Source organism: Grammomys surdaster, unplaced genomic scaffold (assembly GCF_004785775.1).
Source record: "Grammomys surdaster isolate TR1022 unplaced genomic scaffold, NIH_TR_1.0 210, whole genome shotgun sequence".
Classification (NCBI taxonomy): domain Eukaryota; kingdom Metazoa; phylum Chordata; class Mammalia; order Rodentia; family Muridae; genus Grammomys; species Grammomys surdaster.
The window spans coordinates 2,125,264-2,146,989 of record NW_021604655.1 but is presented as its reverse complement, the minus strand read 5'-3'; the positions used below and the strand labels follow the sequence as shown (position 1 = coordinate 2,146,989).

Sequence of the window (21,726 nt, the reverse complement as noted above, 5' to 3'; positions counted from 1 at the left end):
ACACATCTACACACACGGGTGGGCAATCTCAGCAGTCGGAAGCTGAGCGGCATGCACATCAACAGGGAGTGGGTACCATTTCTACATCTCAAGAGCAATGCTCTACCAGATTTTGAGGTAGTCCAGTCTTAGGATTACTGCACATACTAGGTTTAGATTACTTAAAGCAAATCTCAGCTTTGAAAATACAGGTTTTATCTAATATTCGACTTTGATTCAAACATTTTGACCAAGGCAAGCCCTATTTTAGTAGGTGAATAAAAAGTTTTAGGGGTATTCCCATTAAGCATTTGAGAGAAAAGCTCAAAAAGCCAACGAAGACAAAAACAAAAGCCAAAAAGAGTATTACTCTCAGGAATGATTCTTAGAAGGAAAATGTACATTTGGGATAAAAGGCCTAAGCAATGTAGCAAAGATAGCATAAAACTTACCTGATTTAACCAATCTGAATTAAGCTTCTAAGGAAAAAGGCAGACTGAAAACTCCCCAGAAAACGGTTCACAATTTCCTGCATCTTACTGCCTGCATGAAATTAGAAATCTTAGGCAAATCTAGTGTGGTTTAAGCACCAAGCTTTCTTGATTCACTAGCCAAATATTTTCTGAAACTGGCTGAAATCAACTCAGACAGAAGTGATGGAGCTAGAACTGCTCCAGTGAGACTTTCCGCAGGTATAATGTCTGCCTTCAAATGATCCGATGATAATGTAGGACAGACAGATGGACACACATGCACACGTTACCTCCAGCTGTAGTTAAAACATGAAACCCTGTGTCTGAGTGTGTGTATGCCACATGTGGAAGCCAGGAGTATGTCAGATCCTCTGGGGCTGGAGCTACAAGTAGTGCTAGGGACAGGACTCTGCTCCTCTGGAGAGTAGGAAATACTTTTAGCCAATAAGCCATCTCTCTAGCCTCCTCCCTGCCTTTTAACATAGAGTCTCATGTAGACCAGGCTAGCCTACAATTCACTGTATGTATGCTACTAAATCTGAGTGTGATCTCCTGATTCTCCTGCCTTTACTTCCTAAGGGCAGGGATTGAAGGCATGAGCCAAACATGAATGGCTGAATATGTTTAAATGACAATAAAGAACAACTTTTGGAGAGACTAGAAAGACCAACTTGAAAGGAAGAGAAAAGACAGTATAGGTGAGATTAGGAGCTGAGTAAGATGCTGTGTAAACATGAAGACCTGAGTTCAAATCTCCAGAACCAGACATATAAACTTCAGACATGGTAGTGCATGTCTGTAATCCTATCACTCCTATGGCACGGGACTGAAGGCCAAGTCAAAAGGGCCTTGGCGTTCTCAAGCCACCAGCCTATGTACTCAGCAACAAAGGTGTAAGCAAGGACCAAGACCTGCAGAGGGTTGTTCTCTGATCCCATATGTGCTGCAGCATGCAGGTCCCTGCACTCACACATACAAATGCTCAGGGCACACACTGATACACACACAGACACAACCACATAGCTATGCAAAATTTTAAAATACCCAAACAAATGAACAAAGCAAAACAAAACAAAACTCCAAACTAAATAACCCTACAAACTCAAAACTAAGGCAGCCATAGGTGCTTTCTGAATATTAAACCAACAAGTCTACAATCATGGCAGCCAGAATAGCCTCTTTGCCCAAATGACATGTGTACTCCTGAGAGTGACATCACCTATAAATGTGATACAAATCTTTACTTTTCCTCCTCATTTAGAAGGTAAGAGACAGGTGGGAAGATGGGTCAGTAGTTCAGAGTACTTGTTGCTCTTGCACAGGACTTGGGTTGGTTCTGAGCACCCACATGGTATCAAACAACCATCCTTAACTCTTAAATTCCAGGGGATCCTATGACCTTTGCTGGCCTTCTCAGGCAACTACCATGCATGTGGTACACATACATACATAAAATAAATTCTATAAATAAATAAGGAAATAGATAAATCCTGAGAGGGTGATGTCCTGGTTAGTGTTTTCTCAACCTGACACTGAGTCATCTGGGAAAAGAAGCATCAATTGAAAAACTGCCTTCATCGGATTGCCTCTAGGTAGGTCTCCGGCAGTTTCTCCATTAATTAATGATGTGGGAGGGCACACGTGGGTAGTGCCCCCCCCCCCCCGGCAAGTGTTCCTGGGTGGTATAAAAAAGCAGGCTGGACAAGCCATGGAGAACAAGTCAGTGACCATCAGTCCTGCATGACTTCTGCTTCAGTTCCTGTCCTGACTTCCCTCTATGATGGACTGAAGCTGTAAATGAAATAGCCCCTTTCCCCCTCAGGGTGGTTTTGGTTAGTAATTTATCACAGCAGCAGAAAGCCAACTGAGTTAGGTCATAGCTCAGTGGAAAGAACGTGCCTTCCATGCCTCGGGCTCTGGATTCCATCTCTGACCTTGAAGGTGGGGGCTAGGATGGCACACACACTTTCCATCCATCACTCAGGAGGAGAGGGCAGAGGGATCTCTGTGAGTTCAAGACCAGCCTGGGCCATACAGTGAAGTAAACTTAAATAGCTCTTAGTCTTCTTGGTCTAAGTGGTCAGATCCTTTCTGTCTTGGTCTAGGAATAGAGCTCTGTAACAGAGTACCACCCACAAAATGCAAAGCCCTGGGCTCAATTTCCACCATGGCAAAAAACAAACAACAAAACTCTGCCTCTTCTCTCCTTTTTTTTTTTTAATTAATTTTTTAAAAATATGTTTTTAAAGATGCTCTCACACTGTAGGCCAGGATGGCCTCAAACCCACAGCAATCTGGTGGCTTCCGTTTCCTGAGAGCTGTGATTGCAGGTGCATGTTACTCTACCTGGTTCTTGTCTATACCTCTTCTCGTCTACTCAAGTCTTCCTTCTCTGTGTGTCAGCATATGGCATTAACATTTCCCAAGCCCGAGTGAACTGTAAAGCTGTGGGCCTCTGGCTGATCTGAGTATAAGCTATACAATTTCTTGTGCACAATAGTTATCCTATTTCCTTGGCTGATTTGAAGGCCTTAAAGGATCTTTAAAGATTTAAAACAAACAAACAAACAACAACAAAACCTTTCTAGTACTCTCTCTCTGTATTTGCCTGGCAAGTGGATAACATATTTTTTGCCTTTCCAGATTCTATTAGAGCAGATTTAGGTTCACAGCAAAACTAATGGAAAGTAGTCAAGATTTCTCCAGTTCCAGAGTCTCTTACCAGCGCACAGGCAGAGCCTCCCTCATTACCAATGGCTGCCATGGAAGCAGTCTATAGATGATGAACCTACATGGATACATCATCACCCACAGCATGTATGACGGTAGAATAAATGTACCATGATGCTTACACATCACTGTAGAACCAGACAGGAGGTTCCCCTGCCCTAGAGCCCTCTGTGCTATATTTCATCAACCCTTTATTCCACACACACACAATCTTCTAAAGATACATCAAAGGCTACAAGGCACTCGTCTCTGCATCAGCATAAACAGAACCAAATGAAATTAGGAATTAAGTGTCTCCTGTAGCAGATAGCTCTGAGAGCTGGAGGAGAGGCGTAACACAGGGAAAACACTGTGACTACTTACCCTTGCTCTCAAAACATACTTCAAACATGTCATAGTCTTCCGTGGTAAAGGCAAACTTCCCCTTAGTTGCATCCTCTTTGGCATACAGAATATGGCCAGCAGAATCTGTTATCTAAAGGAGAAATAAAGAACAGTTACTTAATAAAGAACTCTGAGGAAGGGCAATTATAGAAACTGGGGAGGCATATAACATAAACAGAGAGCCAGGGGTTAGGGATGTTGCTGTAATTCCAGCTGCAAGGGGATCTTAGGCCTCTCAAGCACCTGAACATGAACACACACACAAACATGTACACATATGCACACACACATATACACACAGAGACACACATGTACCTGTGCACTCTCTCTCATACACATACATACAGTCAATTAAAAATAAAAAATGAATCTTAGACACAGAGGATAAACCAGACTTTCTCTTCAAGAAGACATCTTTGTCATTTACACAAATGTTGACTTGTTTCTTGGAGGGGCATAGCAGTCCTCCAAACTTTTAAGTGCTCCATTATTAAAGGATCACCTACAAGAACAAATGAAGGACATACCTTGGTGAGTGGCCATATCTAACGTACGGAGATGACCACAGCGATTTGAGGGGCCAGATCCCAGGCCACAGGCGTGCACATGGTCAGTCTCACTTAAGAGAGGAAGCTACTTTGCAATGTGAAACTCAAAAAGCAGTAGCTTCCTGACATTAAACTCAAGATGCTAATGTCATCTGTTAAGTGGAATTCTTTTATAGGTGGAAAGGGATTTTTTAAAAGACAAAGTCTCCCTACCTAGCCCTGGAATTTACTACATAAACAGACTGGCCTTGAACTCAGAGAGATCTGCCAGTCTGTAAGTGCTGAAATTAAAGGTATATACCACCATACCCAGTCTAGAGGTGAAATCTTAAAAGTAAAATTGAGTAGCACACATTCAGACCTTTCTGTTGACACGTAGCCTAGGCTGTCCCTGAATCTGTTATGTAGCAGATGATGACCTTCAGTTCTTGATCCTCCTACCTCTTCAACTTATATACTATAGTACTAAATATAGGCATTGAGCTCATATGCACAGCCTATTTAAGCACTTATATACAAAAGTATTCATGCCATTATTATTTTAAATGTGTTTAGTATGTTGTAAAAGTTTACCATTTTTAGCCATTTTCCAAAGAAATTGTGATTCAGCACTTTACTTATTTGATAGGGTCTCACTATACAATCCTGGCTATACAGATCAGGTAGATCTTAAATTCACAGCGATCCACCTGGCTGCCTCCAGAGTACTGGAACTAAACGCATGTGCCACCAACCTGGTCCAACACACTCTTCATATGTGTTAAGTGGATAAACTAAAACACCTTAATAATTTAAAAACAAAAAACAAAACTATTTAGTTGGGTGTGGTGGCACATGTCTTCAGTCCCAGCAGGGAAATCTCTGTGAGTTCAAGACCAGCCTGGTCTACATAGTGAATTCCAGGACATCAAGGGCTATACAGAGAGACCTTGTGAAAAAACAAAAAACAAAACTTATTCATTTGAATGTATATGGGTGGTTTGCCTGCATGTATGAACTCAAAGGATGAACATCAACCAAGGGAAGAAGAGAGGTAAAGAGATTCAGAGCTGCTGACAGTTCTCTCAAATGGTTATAGGCCTGCTCATCTGCATTCAGACCTTAGATCAGCAGGCAGCCACATGGTAACGATCTTGGCAAAGTGGCCCCTAAACATTCATTAAAGTCTCTGTTCAGGGGATATTTTTCCTGAAAAATCAATTAAGGAAAAAAGCAAGCAAGCAAACACACAAACTGTTTGATAGCCCTGACTGTACACATATTATATGGCAAAAAGGTCTGGAAGCAAATCAAACCCCAAACTAAGATAGCCAGCCTGGTACCAGGCTTCCTTTCTTGAGCATCAGTTCACCCACGCAGAAAGCACTCAGTTCCCTACAGCCAGCCTCCCAAAGCACACTGACAACATACAAGGAAAGTTCCAGAAGGGCGACTGAAGAGATAGCTCAGAGGTTTAGAAGTTTAGAGCACGTGCTGCTTTTGCAGAGGACCTGGGTTTGATTCCCAGCTCCCACATGTGAGCTCACGACTATCCCTAGCTCCAGTTGCAGAGGCTATGATACCCTTTTCTGACATCCTCGGGCACAGGCACACATGTCATATGGCATACATACATGCAGACAAAATACTTATACATATAAAACAAATCTGAAATAACTTACAAGACAGACCGTAGGAACCAAGCCAGTGTGAAAACATCAACTTGGATTAGTTGCCTATGAATGATGTCTGAGACAACACAGACTTTTTAAACGTGAATTTGGAATGAGAGACTTCATTATTGCTTATGGTACTCGTTTATTGTAAAGGGAGAAGAACTGCAGGTTGCCACGGTGTGTTTAATCACAGGAGAACAGTAGAGGACAGCAGGAGTGAGTGCTAAGTCTAAGCAACAAGCAATCAGAGATTTCATCTTGTCCAGGTCACTACAAACACCTTGACTTAACCGGATCGGGCGCACGTTTGCCCAACCACCTTATTTCCTACAAGAGACATTATGATCACCTTACCTTCTCCTATTAAAAATGTCCTTCAATGATTTTTTTTAAATTTAATGAAAGGAACCTTTCCAGATTATAAAAGGAATTAAATGTAGGTCATAAAATTCTTACTAAAGCATGGCAGCAAAACTGCGTGGGGTGATTTGTGACATAAATGAAGGGCTCAGCTGTGTTCCTCCAAAAGACTCCACAATTCATCCCTCCAATGGTGAGGAGTGAGCCCTGTTTAATGTCCCTCCACACTGTGCTCCACTACAGTCAGGAAGAGCCACCCGCTCTGCCTGCTCCACAACATCTGAAAAACCATCACAAGTTGAGTTCACTCTAGGGCAACCGCTCAATGCATCACTAGAGGCTGAAGGAAAGGCCCACCTTTTTTTTTTTTTTAAAAAAAAAAGATTTATTTATTTAATGTATGTGAATACACTGTAGCTGTCTTCAGACACACCAGAAGAGGGCATCAGATCCCATTACAGATGGTTGTGAGGTACCATGTGGTTGCTGGGAATTGAACTCAGGACCTCTGGAAGAACAGTCAGTGCTCTCAACCACTGAGCCATTTCTCCAGCCCAACCCACCTTTTTTTTTTTTTGAAGTATTTTTTTAAGGTTTATTTATTTTATGTGTATGAATACTTTGCCTGCATGTATGTACACGTAACATATGTGTGCCTAGAGGCCAGGAGATGGTCACATTACATCCTCTGACACTGGAGTTACAGATGGTTGTGTGGTACTGTGAGGGTGCGGGGACTGAACCCGGGTCCTCTGCAAGAGAAACAAAGGCTTTTTTTAACACTGCGGAGCCCTCTCTCCAGCCCCAACCTGTGGAGGCTACAGCTTACAGGATGCACTAGAGGAACAGAACTGTTAAACATGCAGGGTTTTTTCTTTAAAGGGAGGAAATGACACTGTTCACCTGGAAGGCTGGAGCAGTGCCATCTAACAACCTGGTGATCTTTTATTATTCTCTGGAGCTAGCCTTCAAAACATGAACCTTGCCTCCAAACCCTGAGCAATCCTCAGTCAACAGCACCCAACTTTTTGCTTATCTCCAATCCCTCCTCCCTTATCCCGAGCACTGTTTATCAGGCAATAGGACTCCTTCTTAGGGTTGAGGTTACAAACACATGGCTAAAGAGATGTAGCTATGCCTAAAGCATGCTGTGATCATGTGGAAACTTTTCTCCAAAGTTGTACTGTGTTAGAAACATAAACTGTTTGATCAGACTCCAGCGTATTTGACCTAGTATTGGCCAGTATTTGACCTAGTATTGGCTAAATCATGCTGACCTGAGTTTCATTTTTACCTCATGAGAGGACCCACACACCAATGCCAACCCACTGCCTTTCAGCAGTGTGAAATTTGTCTTCCAGAAATAATGTGTGGTAATGTTTAGTGTTCCTTTGGACATCACAATTCTATCCTTATCATGAGTATTTATTTGGATACTTGAAAATCTAAGCAATTGAACTTTCAGATTGGACTAATTCATACAAACTGCTGGGCATTCTAACATCTTAATATTTTCCTAAAAAAAAAAATTAAATTTTCTATCAAGTAAAATAACTGTAGTTATTTAACAGCAAAGCTCTTATGTCTTGCCAAAAACCCCAACCAACCAAACCAACCCCCCTCCAAAAAAAGGCACACTCCTTAACCCCTACATCATTATATAAACCAGTAGGTAGCCAAAAATAAGGACTAGGAAACTGAGCCAAACTCAGTGAGTAATCAGAGCCCACAAAGTCGATGGGCTGAAATGGTGAATTAATCTGTTTATCGGTTTTTAGGTAGAGTTTTGCCTTATAGCAGTAGGTGGCTTGGAATCTGTGATGACCTTCTTGCCTCAGTTCTTTGCCATAATCTAAGCAAATGATGTTGCTTTTTGGTTTGGTTTTCTGAGACAGGGTTTCTCTGTGTAGCCTTGGCTGTCCTGGAACTCCCCCTGTATATCAGACTGGCCTGGAACTCAGAAACCTGCCTGGCTTTACCTCCCAAGTGCTGGCATTAAAGGCATATTCCACTAAGCCAGGTGCAAATGTTTTTAATTTTCCTACAATCAAAAAATTTTGATTACATATCATCTGCTTTCCAATATATAAGGTGTGCTTAGTTTTTCTTCTTAAATTCTACATAGTTACCTAGGCAACACACTGGACAGCTGTTGATTCTATCTACTAAGATACTAAGTCCTTAAGGTCTGCTGCTGCTGCTGTTGTGAAGGCAGGGTCTAACTGATGTGGCCTTGGCTGGGCTGGAACTTAACTGGCATCAAACCTGGGTGACCTCACTAGTGGATCTTACTTCTGAAGCCCAGTGCTGGGATTACAGCCTTCAGTAACTAGCATGCATGGCTAAACAACAAAATACTTGTAGTAATTACCATACAATTAATTCTCTGATTAAACAAATATTAAGCTCTAAAACTGCTCCATAAATGACATCATGGAACAGGAAGTAATAAAATTATGTTTCTAGATAACAGATTCTAATGAAAAGCAAACCAAAATTCACAACTTAGAGAGAGGAAAATGTGTTAATTGTATATGCAGAGCAGTCGAAGTCAAGACTACGTGAATGCTCACACTGAACCTGTCAAGTAAGAGAGAAAATGGGTCACTGGGGAAATAAACTCACCTAGAATCCTATCTTCTTGGATTAGTCCAAGCAGTGGCTAGGAGTCGGCTCTTGAGCTGGTCCAGAAACCTGCCTGCTGACCAATTCCATTACCAAACACTCAAGATAACACCCACCTAACTCAGGAGCTGTTAGTAGTAGCTTGGGACAATAAAGCACTTTGGAATAAACCAGGACAGTGCTCACCTGGAGGAGGGAATACGGGTGAGTTTCAAGAGCCTGAAACCTTTTATGGTACATTTGACCTTAAGTCTACTTGAAACTGAGATTCATGAAACTGAGATTCAACGACTAGAAGAGAAGCCAGCTGAATTACATATGATTTGTTTACTGATGAAAGCCCAAAAACTTATCTCAGGACAATGTTGCTAGAACTAAGTACAAAGAGTTTATCTGAAAGGGGCCTGCCATTTTCGACCTCAGCCTGCTAAAGACACAAAGTTCACGCGGATGCAGTGACCTGGCCACCTATAAATGCTGGTCTGACCTCACACAGTACTGCATCAGGACCTAAAGGAACCTGAATGTCCCCAGGCCCTGGCTCTCTGCCTGGCCCCCTTAAAACTCTCTTTGTATCCCAGCCCACTCCTGCTCACAGAACACTGGCCTTGCTCTAAAATTGCAAAGATGGGACTATCTGGCCACTTGTTGCAACAACTGTTGAGGGAAGGGCACCAGAAAAAACATTAACAATACTATCTATTCTAAGAGACAATCCAACAAACAAAAATGGGGCTCCCTGGAGAAATGGGAACCCTGGATCCTAGGGCCAATCTGAAAATAAACAAGATCAGGAATCTTATAGTACCAGAAAGTGAGGGAGCCCTTAAAAGCAAACCCCCAGGATGGGAGTATGTGAAAGGGACCAGCCCAAGGAAACTGCTCTGCACAGCAAAGCTGAAAACAACTTGATCATTAAGAAAAAGTATTAATGGACTGTACTCTCAAGTGCACAGTATCTATGACTCTGCACAGGCAGTGCATGATTAAACAAGTAACCGAGGGAGGGGAGACAAATCTCTCTCAGAAGACTACTACCACGCCCTCTAGGAAGTGACTCTAACTCACCACTCCTTGTGTGGGGGCTAGCTGCACTAAATGACTTCATCCCAAAGAGCACAGTGTAAAAAGAAGAGCTTCAGGGGAGAAGCCTGACAAACACCAATTCAGGCAGATGACCTGCGACAAGTCACGTTGATATGTAGTAAGAATGACATCTGACCTCTGCAGTCTCCCGCCTCATACACACAAATCCAGCTTTATCATGAGGAAACCATCAGACAGACTCATTAAGAGCCATCCTAGGGCTGGAGAGGTGGCTCAGCAGTTGAAGCACTCACTGGCTGCTCTTGCAGAGGACCAGGGTTTGGTTCTCAGAGCCCACACAGTGGCTAACAACCCCTTCAACTCCAGTTTCAGGGATCCAACACCCTCTTCTGGTCTCTGTGAACAACAAGTTCACACATGGTGCACAGACATACAAGCAACACTCAGACACATAAAATAATCTTAAAAATCGTTTAAAATAAATTTAGTATTGGTGTGAAGATGCAATTCCCTTCAAGTTGGCTCCCTCCCATCTACACTGCCATCTTCAAGTCAAGGTCAGCCATGACGTAAGACTGAGGAAACAATTTTAAGGAGAACCACCAACCTTGTGGATCCTGCCTATAAGTTCTAGTATAGAATAAAAATATTCTCAACAACGACATCAACTTTTGTTTTGAGAGACAATACAAGATGTCAGTTAAGATGAAGGCTTCTGGGACAGAGAGACGGCCCAGCAGTTAAGATGAAGGCTTCCGGGACGGAGAGATGGCCTGGCAGTTAAAAGCACTTGTTGTTTGTGCAGAGCACCCCAGTTCAATTCCAAGACGCACATGATAGCTCACAATCATTAGTGATTGCAGGCTCAGGGGATCCAAGGTCTTCTGGTCTCTCTGGGGACCAGACATGAATGAGGTACAAAGATATATATACATATTCAAGCCAGTCAGTGGTGGCGCATGCCTTTAATCCCAGTGTTCAACAGAGGCAGGTGGATCTTTGAGTTCAAGGTCAGCCTGGTCTACAAAGTGAGGTCCAGGACAGTTAGGCTACATACACGGAAAAATCTTGTCTTGAAAAATCCAAAAAACAAAACTGGATATACATACAATCAAAACATCCATACATGTAAAATAAAATAATTTTTTTAAAAAGACAAGAGATTCTAAGATGGGCATGATAGCTCATGCCAGCAATCTCGGTACTTGGGAAATATGAGAGGAACAGGAAGGTGTTCAAGGCCATCCTAAGCTACATAGAGTTCAAGGCCAACCAGGTTATGTTAGACTAGGTCTCACAAAAACAAAAACAAAGAGAAAAAAAATGATGGAAGGTTCTAGAAACCGATTCTGGTCTATGTTCAGATCGCAGTCACATCACTTACTTGTTGTAAAGCCATAGACATGTCCTTTAACCTCTGTGCTTTACTCATAAAGTAAGGCCATAGTTGTGAATACTTCACCAGATCACTGAGGAGGTGAAGGCCTGGAGCAGTGCCTGCCACACTAGCACTCAGAGAAATGTTACAGCCATCCAGGACTGGTGGACTATCACAACTGGCTGTGAGTCCTAACTCAGACCTCAGCCGGCAGGTCATCCTCATACTTCCCGCTGAACTGCATTACGAGTGCTGTTATCCAAACCCAAGGGCAATTGGGGCACAGAGTGCAATAGAATTTCCAAGCCCTGCATGGTCACTGCATGAGAAAACAAACAACTGAGTCCATCTTCAGAGAAACAGCAAGTACTGGAAACTGTAGGGTACAAAAGCCTAGCAAAGCAGGCGTTCCACACTTTTAGATGACAGAAAGGGAGAGTCCATGCTGGAACTAGAGTCTTAAAGAGGGAAACCTTTGAGAACACGCATCCAGCAGACCGGCTGAGGGCAAGCCTGCAGGGCGTGTTCATGCTCAATGACTGAAGACAGTGGGTCCGACTAGATAGGGCAGTGCCCACCAGTGAGCACACCAGTGAGCCCCATTCCACCATGAGCCGGTTCAGTGTCTGCCTCCACATTCCGGCCTGGCTTCCTGGACTACGTGTAAGACCAAGCTGCTTTTGGTCATGTGTTTCATCCCAGTAGAGACCCTAACCAACACAGGGAGGAATCCAACTGAACCCTAGCAGCTCTGGAATGTGGCTTATAATCTGATAAGGAATAAGTTACAAGAATAATCTCACAGGAAGCTAGGTCTACTGGCTCACACCTGTAATTCTAGCCCTTGTGAGGCAGCTGATCCACTCTGAGACCAGCCTCAGACTACAATGAGTACCAAGGCCACCGCCAGGGCTTCCAGGTAAGATCCTATCTCAAAGGCTAAGGCTGGCCAATGGTTCAGCCAGAAACGGTGCTCAAGGACAAGTGGCGATGTGATTTCAATCCCTGGAACCCACAGCACACGACAGGAGAGGAAAGAACCAATGCCTGCAAGTTGCCCTCTGACTTCCATATGCGCACTCTCCCCACACCCCCTGCCCCACAGGCATGTGCAGAGGTAGGGGTAGTAATGTATACCTACAATTCCAACATTTGGGAAACAGAGAGGAAGAACAGAAGAGTTAGCTTCAGCTACATTGAAAGTTTGAGCCTAGCCTAGGCTACCATCTCAAGTTGTGGGGTGAGGGTGGGTGGCAGTTTGGTAAGGTGAGTATTCTAGTATTCTATTCAACTTCCTGCACAAAGGAACAGGTAAACCACAAGTTGCCGCTGTATCTTAAAAACAAAGAACACTGATAGAATTTACTGATCTTTCTTTTCTTTTGTAAAATTTATTTTTATTTTTAATTATGTATGTCTGTGTGGAGGTGCAGTTGTCTCCAGATCTACAGTTATAGGCGGTTGTAAACCACCCTGTCGGGTGCTAGAAACCAAACTCAAGGCCTCTGAAAGCAGTACATACTAATCCATACATATCCACTTAGATATCTCTCTAGCTTCTACCCTGATTTTTCAGTCAAGAGCAAATACAAAGTCTATCAACTGTATTTCTGAGGTCAGAAGATCATATAGATTATACTGAGAACAAAGCCAAACTTACACAGCAAGCAGCATTCAACACTAAATTCTTTCAAATTTTCCACTCAACTCAGCCATGACGTGGCACAATACGCCCATACTGCCTAAGCTAATATGATCAAGGATGGGGTTTCTGTACAACTGTTGGGATGCAGAAATGGAGACATCCAAGCACAAGTGGGAGAGCAGGCAGATGTTCTCTTCCTACTTCTATCAGCATTTGTTACACTAACTTACCACAGGCAATTGTCAGGCTTGACTGGAGGGGGTGGAGAGCAAGGAAGAAGGGAGGGCGGGATGAGAATGAAGGACCAGTCACTGCCCTAACAACACTTCTGCGGGGGTGAAGCCAGATCAAATGTTTTTTTTCATACTGTTCCAGAGTTATTTACGGTAAAACCCTCCAGCATGACCCTCTTAGGCACAAACAAAGCCTTGTTCTCTTTGACAACCAGCCCCTTGATTCCCCACACATTACGTTCAACAATGAAGTCGGGGCACAGGATAAAGCAGATGACATCAACCTCCCTCAAGTCTGAGGCTTCCTTGGGGGCCCAAATTCTGGTCTGTGTCCAGCTGGATGATTTCACAGAGGGCCTTACTGTCTAGGCTGCAAGCTGCAAATGAATCTGGGGGCAGTGGCTTAGCATCAAGCACCCGTCAGCAACTGACAGAGTCACTGCACCCCTCTAGGTTACTTTTGTAATTTGATCTACTTCCTAAAAGCTGGACTCTGTCTTCAGACGTTGTCACAGATTTCAAAATCTAAGCAGTCCCCTTTTCTAGATGAGTTAGAAGATGTAAAGTTGTAAACAACTGGTCATTGCATAAGAGGTCAATGAAAAAAACACTATGCTTTAACTTTTATGAAGGAAGAAATACAAGGTCAGGGCTTAAGTAAAAGCCAGAAGATTTGTATGTAATTCAAAAAGAAACCAGATTGTTTGTTTGTTTGTTTGTTTTTGTTTTTTGTTTTTTTGAGGCAGGGTTTCTCTGTGTAGCCCTGGCTGTCCTGGAACTCACTCTGTAGACCAGGCTGGCCTCGAACTCAGAGATCCACCTGTCTCTGCCTGCCAAGTACTGGGATTAAAGGCGTGCGCCACCACTGCCTGGCTTAATGTGATCCTATCTTAATGTACCAGTTGGTCTTCTATAGCAAACCATCTTGTTACTGGTCTGGTTTTTTTTTGTTTTTGTTTTGTTTTTTTTTAAATCTTTAATCCATTGATAACCCTAACAGTATAAATATCAATTTAAAAGGGCCATATTTTCACTATAAGAAAAAGGTGAGCCCAAGTAAGGACTCACATGGAAGTGACTGATAAAAGAGTGGCTTCTTCTGAGAAATGAGAAACAAGAACTCTATCGTTTCCCTCTACAGCACAGAAATGTTCTCAATACAGACATCAGAAATATAATCCTTTCCTAAGAACCTGGAAACCGTATTACACATACCTCTTCACACTGTCCAGCATGGGTGTTCATGTCTGCAGTCCTTACACCGAGGCCCATCAGTTCCTATGACAGCCCTTATTAGGACCTAAAGCAGCAGGGTGACATGGATATTGCTATGGATGGGGAGGGGACACTTCCAGGCTCACATGTGGGTGGCAAAGTCTTTACAATCTACTAGGGATGGGTCAGCACAACTCATGCTATGCAGTGAGAGGGGAGGAGAGTGATGAGGTACAGCTGGACATCTCCAACACAAAGTGTGTCTGAAACATAACCCTCTATAAGAGAGGCCCACGCACACCGTGGCTAGCTAACCAGAAGACTTCCCTGACCACTTAAATGTCCCTTATCCCACCAATCACTTTCGCTCCTACTTTTCACTACTGAGAACCATTTTTTCCCATTTTGTTTTATGTTTTATCTCTGTTATTTGAACTACAACTCATAAACCAGGTAGGGCAAATAGTAAATAAGAAAGAAATATTTCTAAATATAAGTAGAAGAGTCACAAACAGAACACTCAGAATCCCTCTCATTAAAACATTCCATATCTCCAGGGACAGCCAGGGCTACACAGAAAAACCCTGTCTCGGAAAACAAAACAAAACAAAACAAAATCAAAACAAATCAACTCCCCCCCAAACATTCCATATCACTGGGCAGTGGTGGCACTTGCCTTTAATCCCACCACACGAGAGGTAGTGGTAGATGGATCTCTATGAGTCTGAGGCCAGCTTGGTCTACAGAGTGAGTTCCAGGACAGCCAGGGCTACATAGTAAGACCCTGTCTCAAAACAAAACAAAAACAAAACTCCAAAGAATAGATATAGAAAGATAGATTTAAAAAAGAGAGAAAGAAAGAAAGAAAGAAAGAAAGAAAGAAAGAAAGAAAGAAAGAGAGAAAGAAAGGAAGGAAGGAAGAAAGAAAAGAAAAAACCAAAAACAAAAACAAAACCCATGGTGGTGGTGGCACAGGCCTTTATTTAACCCCTGAGAGGCAGAGGCAGGTAAATCTGAGTTTGGGCCAGCCTGGTCTAGCAAGTGAGTTCCAGGATGGCCAGGGCTACACAGAAAAGCTGTCTCAAGAAACCAATACACAAAACAAAAGAATCGTTGCACATCTGATCCCTTCAATCCCACATGAGGCCAGAGAACAATGAAGTTTTTACTCAGTGGACAAAGCCCGGCTGGTTCCTGAATGCAGACTCACTGAGCTCGGCTGCTTTCACCCTGAGCTCTGCCGTCACCACCGCTCACGTCAGGCACTGGACGAGACAAGACTCAGACCACACACTCTACACTCAGTGCAGTCGCTAGCAATTCAGTCCAAATCTAGGAGGAGAGAGCCGGACTCTCTTCTTTCACCATTCTACAGGGATGGTGGTTCTCTCCTGTAATCCCCGCACTTGGGAGGCAGAGGCAGGAGGATCAGGAGTTCAAAGTCATCCTCTGCTATCCTGTGCTAATAAAACACTACCTCAAGCCATTCCTCCAACCCTGGAAAAGAAAAATAAGAGAGCTGAGTGTTGTGGTAAGTGCCTATAATACCAACAGGCAAGGGGGGCTGCAGCAAATTCAAGGTCAGCGTGAGCTACACAGAATCCCCATTTTCTTTTTTTTTTTTTTTTTAAAGATTTATTTATTTATTATATATGAATACACTGTAGCTGTCTTTAGACACACCAGAAGAGGGCATCAGATCTCATTACAGATGGTTGTGAGCCACCATGTGGTTGCTGGGATTTGAACTCAGGACCTCTGGAAGTGCAGTCAGTGCTCTTAACCACTGAGCCATCTCTCCAGCCCCAGAATCCCCATTTTCAAACAAATAAGCAAAAAATACAGGGGCTGGGGAGCTGGCTCAGCTGACAGTAAAATAAGCACAACCTGAGTCTGGATCCTTTGCACCCACTTAAAAAGTCAAGTGCAGCAGTAAGTGCATGCCTACAATCCAATCCCAGCTCTGGGGAGGCCGAGTCAAGAGATGTCCTAGGGCACGCTTGCTAGCCAGTCTTAGGGAGATTCAGATTCAGCAAAGGATTTTGTTTAAAAACACACACACACACACACACACACACACACACACACACACGAAGAAAACTACCTGTTTAAGACATTATGGAGATCAATAAGAAAGTACCACACTACACCAAGAACGCCTTCAAGCCTGCCAAGCAGTGCATAACAAAAGCCCATTGGAGGGACCCCACATAGGAGGTGCCCCACGTAGGAGGTGCCCCAAAGCCAAGGATGGGCCAACTTAATGAGCCATAAGCTGATCACAGACCTGTACCGTGGCCTGACTTGTAAGCAGGAGCTGTGTGCTTGGGGAGTAGAATTTTGAAGCTGAAAGGATACTGTAGGAGCCCTTGAGGCAGAATCTAAGCCAGGAAGTAGTACTGAGTTAACAGATACTTAAAAATAGCAAACCGTCTTGTTACTGGTCTGGGTTTTTTTTTTTAATCTTTAATCCATTGATAACTGTAACAGTATAAATATCAATTTAAAAGGGCCATATTTTCACTAAACAGTTCACTATATAAAGGCATATTTTCACTAAACTAAGTTTCACTACACAGTTGCAAGCTGTTGAAGGGCTTATAAGTAAATGTAAAATACATATATTACATAGAAATAAATATTGAAAAAAAGTCCACTTGGTAGTCATGACACATGCTTTCAATCCCAGCACTTGGGAGACAGAAGCAGGCAGATCTCTGAGTTCAAGGCTAGCCTGGTCTACAAAGTGAGTTCCAGGACAGCCAAAGCTATACAGAGAAACCCTGTCTGGAAACAGTCAAAGCCAAACCAAACCAAACCAAAAAAGAAATCACTTCTTCTGGCTTGAAAATTCTTAATCTCTAATTCCACTCTACACAGTAAACTACTGACTATTAAATTTAGTGCCATCTTTCTAGCCTTTAAACTTATGGTAATGTGGACCCTAAAATACATTTGAACTTATGAATCCATAGCAGATCAGAGGGACATGGAAAATATCATCATGTTTCTTGATCACACATGAAGTACAGAGCGCTATCCATGAGTTAGGCAGATTTCTTTTTCAGTACTGGGGATCAAACGCAGTGTCTGGAACCTGAGGGAAGTGTTCTTTTTCTACCAATATGCCACATCCCAGGCCCCATACAGCACCAGCTATCAAGCATTCACAGCAAAAAGATAAAACTGAATCTGATTACATATTTATTCCTTACTCCTTTTATAAGAAATATGGGGACGGGAGGTGTGAGCTGCCAGATGCAGGTGATGGGGACCTGAGGTCCCCAATAATAGTATTTGTTCTTAATGCTAAGCCACCTCTCAGTGTGGTCCAACACACTGATTTTAAGTAAGTCTTTTCAAACAAATGGGGAATTAAAAAATTTTTGCTATAATTTATTTTGTGTGTGCAGGTTATACACATGTGTACACGTGAAAGTTTACAGGACAACTTCTTTTTTTTTTTTTTTTTGGTTTTTCGAGACAGGGTTTCTCTGTATAGCCCTGGCTGTCCCGGAACTCACTCTGTAGACCAGGCTGACTTGAAACTAAGAAACCCTCCTGCCTCTGCCTCCCAAGTGCTGAGATTAAAGGTGTGTGCCACCACCGCCCAGCTACAGGACAACTTCTGAAAGTTGATTCTCTCTACTCACCATGTGGGTTCCAGGAGTTGAACTCAGCCTTAGTGACAACCAGCTCATGGGCGGTGAAATCTTAATATGTTCTGGGTATCACATGACATTAGGGAATCATTACGGGATTTCATGTGTTTTGAGTGAGGGGTCTGAATGTGTTAAAGGCAGACAGCTCACACTCACCCAATTCAGTGATCTCACCTCACCTGGTTTTCACTGTGTTGCTCAGCCTGGACTCAGCTACCCCTCCTACATCAGTCTCCTCAGCAACTGCACCTAGCTCACTGCTATTTCTGAAAGGGTGTTATATGGCCATAAAACATAGTTATGTTCCTTTTTTTTAAGAGATTCAAGCTGACGTCAGCTGGATTGAATACTAATACCGGGGATTTCCTGGGAATGAGACAATTTAGTAGAAAATAATAAAGGGAAAGGGTGAAGATTAAACAAGTATGGACCCTGAATAATTACAAATTTTGGGTAACACATGCAAATAGATATATTCTCCATAACAATGAAAATAAAACACTGTCCAAGGCAACTTGGATTGGTGAGAAAACTCTAAATTTTGACATCAAAATTTGTACTTTTTATTTCACTTGAAAAACCAGATGGAACAAAAGGCCCCACGTGTTTGCAAGGCGAGATTCATCAAGAACGAGTATACTGGGGCTGGAGAGATGGCTCAGTGGTTAAGAGCACCGACTGCTCTTCCAGAGGTCCTGAGTTCAATTCCCAGCAACCGCATGGTGTCTCACAACCATCTGTAATGGGATCCGATGTTCTCTTCTGGTGTGTGTCTGAAGACAGCTACAGTGTACTCATATACATAAATAAATCTTAAAAAAAAAAAAAAAAAAGAACGAGTATACTGGCACACAGCTGTAATCCCTGCACTTGCAAGGCTGAGGTAGGAGGACAGAGGGTTCCAGGCTAACCCAAGCTTCCAGTGAGGCCTAAAACCAAGGGGAAGGAGTGCTGCTCACTCCAAGTTCACAATCTCTACCACACTTACCGCGGCTGCTTCCCGGTTTTCTCTTAGTATCTGGCTCAACTCATTCCTAGGTGTTATCTACTTGGCACTTGGGATTAAGATTCCAGTAGTCCAATTAAGCTGCTTAGGAGTGAGACACAGCAGACATGGGGAGAGTAGTGGAGTGTTGGTGAACGACTAGTGAGTTGAAGCACACTCCTGCTGGTGATGTCCCTTCAGCAGCCTCTGACCCACCCGCAGATATTCACTACTGTAAGGTTGGACCATGGTTCCTGTTTTGACTGAATGCTTACTAGAAGCAAGGCAATGTACTTAACATTATAGAAAATATGAACAGGAAAACAATCCCTACCCTTAGGAAACTACTAATAGCCTAATAAGGGAGACAAAGGATAAGCAGAGACAGTTACAGTGGGTACTGTTCAGGAAGGCCCTATTTAGAACACAAACTGGAAACTACCAAACACAGGAAGCTTCAAGACAGATCTCATGAGGCCGTTCTACAGCCCAAGTTGGCAAACATAAACAGGCAACAGTGAGCCCAGGAAGGGTTTTCAACCACAAGACTCAAGGAGAGACAGCGACTCTGAAGAGCAAGGTCTCTTCAGCTGCTCAGATTCTTTGATTCTAGGTACTACTTCTCTTCTCCTCTGGAGCCAGCATTACCACACCCCAAACACTGTATCTGTGTCTTTAAAATGTACCACCAACACTTTCTTGGTTGAAAGTTCAATATTTAAAGGGATAACAAAAAGATGGCACACAAAACAATAGCCCTGAAGACAGTTTTTCTCTCCCAAGTAGTCTGTTACATTATCACTACTGTGGCCATATTTATACTTTAAATGGAAACAATGTAACTGAAGCTTGTTAAAATAAAACTGTTTCAGGAGGGAGAGTCGCTCAGAGGTTTACATCACTTGTTGTACTTTTAGAAGACCCAAGTTGGGTTCCCAGCACCCATATAGTGGCTCATAACTATCTTAAACATCAGTTCTAGGACATCTGATGCCCTCTTCTGACCTCCACGGGTCCTAGGTACCCACAAGGTATACATATGTATATGCAGCCAAAAACAAAATAGATAGTTTAAAAAACAAAAAACAAAAACAACATAAGTAAACTGTTTCTATCTGGCTTAAGAATGTGAAGTTTTCCTCTTGTTAAAAAGAAACAAAAAAATTACTAGTGCTTATTGTGAATGAACACAAACAACTCGACTATCAATAACTCAAAAATCTAGTCAAGCAAAAGTCCACTGAAAACTGGGACCAAACGGCATTAAGTAAAGTAGCTGTCAGCATACATGGATCTGGATGACCCTAGTGTAGCTAAGGGAAGGGACTAGAGACTATGATCATCTTGTAATCAATAATAAATCCCAGGAATCACAAACAAGAAGCAAAAGGAAGGTTTTAGCACGTTTTCATCAATACTCTTAGCTGGCCAATTCCATCTCCAACGATTGTTCATTCTACCTGAGTTGTGTTTATATAAGGAGGCCAATCATAACCATGTGTTAAACAGGGTAGTGTTTGAGCACAACCATAAGTGGCACAGGAAGTGACACTTCAGATGCTTAATAAATAACAAATTTTATTAGTCACGGACAACGTTATTGTCCTCTTTATTCTGTAGGTGTCGAGGTGTCTTATGATGTCAATTCCCCACTGATCCTCTAAAACAGTTCTCAGGAAAATCACGTTACTGCTCTATTTCCGAGACTTCACAGACACAGGACCCTGATGACAACCTGAAGTCGAAACAGCCCCAGGTCTCTAGACTCTAGGTCCGCCAATACCTCTCTGTCCTTCCAAGGGCCCCGACTTTGGCGCGCAGCCCCGCCCCGCGAACCCCAACGCGCGGGGTGAAGGGGCGGTCCTCACCGCGCGTACTTAGCTCTCAGGGATGGGGTTGGGGGAGGCCCGGCCAAGCCCCAGCCTCTGCCTGCCGGCCTTCCCCTACCTCGGCCTACCCCGGACTACGCCTGCCCTCTTGCCGCCCGCCGCCGCGCCGCCCACGGCCGCACCTTGAGGTGGGTGCGCAGGCCGCCTGCGCCCCCAGACTGGTCGGTGATCTCGTAGGCGCCCGTCACCAGCAGGTCCTTGTGGATCTCCTCGCGGAGACACTTGCGAGAGTTCACGGGCAGATGGAAGGAGATGCCGAGAACCGAGCTGGGAACGAGCAGGAACAGAAAGAGCAAGGCGGACAGGAGAGGGCCAGGCCAGGATAGTGGGCCAGACAAACCAGACATGGTGCCGGAGCCTCGTTCTCCACCCGGGGCCTCTAGCGCGCCGGAACCGGGAGGAACCACGTGACTCGCCTCTGACCTGGCGAGGCCGTCGGCGCCATTTTGGAGATTGGCTAAGCAGAAAAGGAACGTAAAGCAAATAATTTTTAAAAGGAAGAAAAGATTTGGTAGTATGTCATAACGACTGGTTTAGGGGGCTATAGAGAAGTTCCCAGGAGTTTTTCGTACAAGTTTCATTTTTTATTGTGGTGAAAGACTTCTGAGTGAACCATAGTAAGTATGGGCAGCCCCGGAAGTAGTTGTTTTAAGCCCCCGGAAGTGGTTCATACGAGTTTTTAAAATTCGGTGACACCATAGCAACCAGGCCCCAATAAGAAACAGCCACAAGGCCTTTCTCTGGACCCGCCCACCGGCTGCGTAGACTCCGGGCCAAGGCACAAAATGAATTTCTGTGTTCTCACGCTTACTGTGATAGATGTTGGGACAGTGAAGCACTGAAGAGGAAAAACACAAAAGAAAATTTTAATTTGGCTTTTAGTGAGTGTGGGCCACTAACTCAGAGAAGAATGCGTAG

General features: G+C 43.5%; 1 protein-coding gene across 1 annotated transcript in view; it reads right to left on the bottom strand.

The window, feature by feature from the left end:
• Positions 1 to 21,190, bottom strand: part of Tmed10 (transmembrane p24 trafficking protein 10) — a 33,343-nt gene extending 12,153 nt beyond the window's left edge. Inside the window, exons 1-2 of the mRNA XM_028771862.1 lie at positions 20,931 to 21,190; positions 3,546 to 3,657 (exon numbers count right to left, since the gene is read on the bottom strand). Of these exons, the coding sequence (XP_028627695.1) occupies positions 3,546 to 3,657; positions 20,931 to 21,155 (337 nt within the window). The 5' untranslated portion in view covers positions 21,156 to 21,190. The remainder of the gene's footprint in view (positions 1 to 3,545; positions 3,658 to 20,930) is intronic.
• Between the last annotated feature and the right edge of the window lie 536 nt (positions 21,191 to 21,726).